Genomic DNA, 4421 nt, shown 5'->3' on the forward strand with positions numbered 1-4421 from the left:
GTAACTGTGCACAGCTCACATCACCTCGCAGTGTCAAACACCTACTGCCAACTTCATAATATATATTTTTTATACACCGCATCAACTCAAGAGTGAAAGATGCAGATGCAAAGTCAAACACCAGTGTTGCATTATTCTTCTAAAATATTTTCCCCAAAAAACAATTGGTAATCTGAGTTTGTTTTCATTCTACAACGTCATTGAAAGAAAAGCCAGAGGGAAAGAGGTAACAATGAAGATGGCCAGAACAAAAGTGAGCTTTTTATCCATTTGAGCGTTGGTCCCTTCTGATTTCCTTCTGCTTCCAGCTCAGCCTCACGCACACGGTTCATTCCAAGACTAAAGTGCAAATTAGGAGAACAAATTTTCATTATGACATTAAAGTCAGAATTTTTCCGGAGGTTGATTGGGAGGATGAGTCCGTTCCTCCGTGCATTTCAGAATACAGACACTAAAGGAGGAACGCAGTGTGTGTCAGCAGTTACGGCATTCTAGCCGCTGTTAAACCACACCGCAGCAGCAGCAGGAGTAGATACAAAGACCTTCCAGCCCAAATGCATTTCTCACATACAGCCCTAATCCTCTTCTGTAATTAGGATTTTGTGCTTACACAACAATAAAAGAGTTCTGGGCTTCTTGTCTGAGATTATCACTTCGGTATTTGCAGCTCTTTGCTCGGCAGCTTGGTCAGCAGAATGTGACCCAGTCACATTGTTTTGTTTCAACTGTTTGAATTTTTCTTTTTCATTGTGTGTTCATTAGTGTTCACTGTAATTTCCACATTATCCACAGACACATTCTGTTGCATTTAATTGATTTTATTATTTCAAGTAATTCTGGGATTGGCTGTGATTTTCACTCGATTTTCACTCTTAACTTATGTGTTTTTTTCCCGTGCAGCCCGAACAATGGGAGGTGGGCGACAAGGATCCAGACAGCATCATTCAAGTCCTCAAAGTCTTCCAAGGCCTGCTGAAGGTGTTTTGCACAACCCACCAGAAGTTCTGATGTCTCTAAAAATTATTCTTTTTAATTCATATACTAACTGTTGTCCTCTGCCTGCCAGTTAAGAGACGTGGAACTCGAGGCGGCCCTGCGCTTTCTGGACGACATCGGGGTCAAGCATGATAAGACCGGTCAGTGACTTCAGTCAATCAGAATCTTTCACACATATTAAAGTTTTTCGGCACTTCCAAACAATTGCGTTGATGTCTCCTGTTGCTGCAGAGAAGGACCTCCTTGCCAAGGTGTCACGGCTTGAACAACAGTGCAAGGTGAGGCCTGTTTCCAGCACCGCTCCTCTCCTGCTCCAGACTACTGCGATTCGCCTCTCATGCTGCCCGCTTTTCCGGCAACCGGTGCCAAATCTTGTAGCTAGTCATGGATTCTAATTCCGGCGACAAAGGGATTGGTTGTAGTGACCACTGAGTGACAGCAGGTTAAGAGGATTACAGCTAATTCCATGCAAGCGCGCAGCCACTGCTTCTCGTTTCTCAACCGCATTGTTTCTTTTTTTGGAATATTTTTTAAGAAATGTTTTTTGTGCAATTAGACTTTGCTTCGTCTCTTTGCCAGCAGCTAATCCCGGTTTAGCAGTTTGTTAACGTTGCGTGTACACACACACACACACACACACACACACACACACACACACACACACGCTGAATTAGCCCGCACAGACGGAGACTAAGAGCTTTGGTGGTGGGGGGTGTTTTTCTGCTTTGCACGTCTTGTTTCCGGTGCGTCCGGCTCAGAGTCTTGGCGCCGGTCCAGACAACCGCTTCCTGAGGGACGAGATTTTGCAACTGGAAGCCCAGCTGGAGCAGCGACAGAAGGAGTTCGGCCACTTGCAGAAGGAAATGGGCAAAGAGAAGAAACTCAAGGAGGAGGTACGAGGCACGCACAAGCGCCGGACGTGAGATTCGATATTGAGCCCCTGGTATCTGAGCAGATATTAAAAACTAGTGGCTCACTGTTTAGCACCAAAAATTGCATCATTGATGATTAAGTAAAGATGACTAAATAAATACCATGTGCACTCATCCCCGTGGTCAGTGAACGACTTTACGGGTTTAGGTTCAGGTACAAGTGACACACATTTTTTTTGTGTGTGAATACATTGTCTTTACATTTAAATATAACCATCTTTTTTTTTTTTTTTGGTTTATTTGTGTTGTTTCCATTTCGGTTGCCCAGTTGGTTGCCCGAGCAGAGGAGGCTGAGGATGAGGTCAGGAAGCTCAAGAGAGAGGTATGCAGCTCCGATAACAAGCTTTCCAAATGCATGAATCTCCCTCCAGTAATGTCACCGCCTCTTTCTGTCTGTCTGCTCTCGTTTCACCGCATAAGATTAAAAAGATAAAGAAGAAGGTAAGAAATATAGTTGGTGGTAAAACTAGGACAAGTAGAGCAGTGATAGTGTTGGTATGCTGCGCCAAGGTGAATCCCTGCACCAAGCACAGAGTTGATTTTTGGAAATTTAATGAATTCTGGCGGGGGGGTTTTGCTGGAAAAGCTTCATTTTCTGAATCATTTTTTTCCTACTTAACAGTGGTTGAAATATGAAGTTAATGCTGACTCGCAATTGCATGTTTTGAACTGCGGCGAGTCATCACACCGTTGCCCTGAAACAGTTTGATGCTGCTCACGCGTCTTTGAGACGAATCTTCATCAAAGTGCGCTATCAAGCTAGCTAGTAAGCTAGCTAGTAAGCTAGTAACAAAAAAAAAGAAAAAAAAAAAAAGAAGAGTGATTGTTACCGCGTCTCTCCCGCTGTCCGAGCAGAACGAGCAGCTCCAGCAGGATGTGGACTTCTACCGAGGGGAGCTGGACCGCAAGGAGCCGCTCGCCTCCAAAGACGAGATTGCCGAGACTCAGAGGAAGCTGAACTTGGCCAAGATGGAGATGCGGCAGTACTTCGAGGATCTCCAGGTGCCCAGAGGGAACTCCCGCCGTTCAAGCGAGGAAAAGCATCACCCTTCTTTTTGTCCACTATCGGAAAATCTTTTTCCTCTGCGTTGTCGTTCCCGTTTTTAGCGGGCCGAGGAAGAAAACGTGCACCTCAAGTCGCAGAATGAGCAGCTGCAGAAGAGCCTGGAGGAGTCGGTGAAGGAGATGGAGAAGATGACTGACGAGTACAACAAGATGAAGATCGTGGTGCAGCAGACCGACTCTTTCATGGACCAGCTGCGGAAGGAGAGGGATCATGCCAAGTTACAAGTAAAAACGTCCTCCCAGGAACATTTCAACTGTTTAATGATCCTAAATTGGGGCAATATTAGACCGAAGAGATAATTACTGTTTGTATTATGAAGTTTTGCGAAATCGAATCACCTGAAAGAAATGAAATTTGAAATGTAATTCGGCAAACACAACAAGTAAATAACAATAATGAGCTCCCCCAGTTACGGCTTATGTTGCATAATTCAATATACTGTGGAATTCATTTGACTCACAAGAACCCCAAATTGAATCAAAAAAGTATTATACGTACCATTATTTGTATATTTTCCAAGAGATATTTTAACCTAATTTGTTGGCGGTCATACTCGCTGGTTTGAATTAGCAAATTGAGTTTATTTATGAGACGCTCCTCGCGGCATCAGTACATATGGTGTGTCTTTTCATTCCTGTAATGGAGATTAGCGCCGTGCTTTGAAACCCTAGAACCGTGGCAGAGATAGCAGAAGGTTGAACCCCGCCGCCACCGCGTCTTTCCACCTTTACGCGGCGCTTCATAAATCAGCCGCTGGGTTCACTTCGGCGCGCGACGCCACTGCTGCTGTTAATTGCACCGGAGCAGCCTGCGAATCAATCACAGCTCTGCCGCTGGCCTGTCTGACGCGCAGGTCAGGGAGTTAACGGACAAGATTCACGGCATGGCAGGGGAGGACGACCCCATCATGGTAGCGGTCGGTGCCAAAGTGGAGGAGTGGAAGGTGGGTATGAATCATCTGCGCTCACACACACACACACACACGCGCGATCGTTGCTGCAATACATTCATGCACCTTGGAAGACGTTCAAAACCCCCTGTTCCTGTAGGCAGGAAGAGTCGTTCATTCAAATCTGGCTCCAAAAAGCAACCGAAGCAGCCGAGTTTAGAAAGTCATCTGATTGCCGCTGCGGTTTAGTTTCACCGCTTCTTCCAACCCCCTCAGAGAAAGAAATGGGGGTATGATTGGGCACATTGCATGAAATACTGACTGAGAAACGCAGCTGAGACCGATTGTACTTCCATGCCCCGCTGTTTTTTTTTTTAATGGCCTCGTTTGTCTGCTCTTAATGAGAAATTTATGATTATTATTATTATTTCATTTTCTTTTTTTTTTTTTTTTTACAAATATTTGTCAAGAGGTGCCTTGTGTTCAAAAGAAAGGAGAAAGTGCCGTTATCAGTTTCACCATCGCTCACTGGCCACAA

At 44.9% G+C, this 4421-nt stretch overlaps 1 protein-coding gene across 4 annotated transcripts in view; it reads left to right on the forward strand.

Annotated features, from left to right (window-relative positions):
* cep290 (centrosomal protein 290) overlaps positions 1 to 4421 on the forward strand; it is a 30539-nt gene that overhangs the window by 574 nt on the left and 25544 nt on the right. For 3 of the 4 annotated variants that reach the window (XM_076027220.1, XM_076027223.1, XM_076027221.1), the window contains exons 2-9: positions 901 to 978; positions 1067 to 1136; positions 1228 to 1274; positions 1755 to 1889; positions 2197 to 2250; positions 2784 to 2930; positions 3036 to 3218; positions 3848 to 3937. In XM_076027220.1, coding sequence (XP_075883335.1) covers positions 901 to 978; positions 1067 to 1136; positions 1228 to 1274; positions 1755 to 1889; positions 2197 to 2250; positions 2784 to 2930; positions 3036 to 3218; positions 3848 to 3937 — 804 coding nt within the window. Of the gene's footprint in view, positions 1 to 24; positions 254 to 900; positions 979 to 1066; positions 1137 to 1227; positions 1275 to 1754; positions 1890 to 2196; positions 2251 to 2783; positions 2931 to 3035; positions 3219 to 3847; positions 3938 to 4421 lie in introns of those variants that run through there. The other variant, XM_076027222.1, reaches the window with a different exon arrangement.

Source organism: Nelusetta ayraudi, unplaced genomic scaffold (genome assembly GCF_046127955.1).
Source record: "Nelusetta ayraudi isolate G7.1 ecotype Tasmania unplaced genomic scaffold, CSIRO-AGI_Nayr_v1 ptg000020l, whole genome shotgun sequence".
Lineage (NCBI taxonomy): Eukaryota > Metazoa > Chordata > Actinopteri > Tetraodontiformes > Monacanthidae > Nelusetta > Nelusetta ayraudi.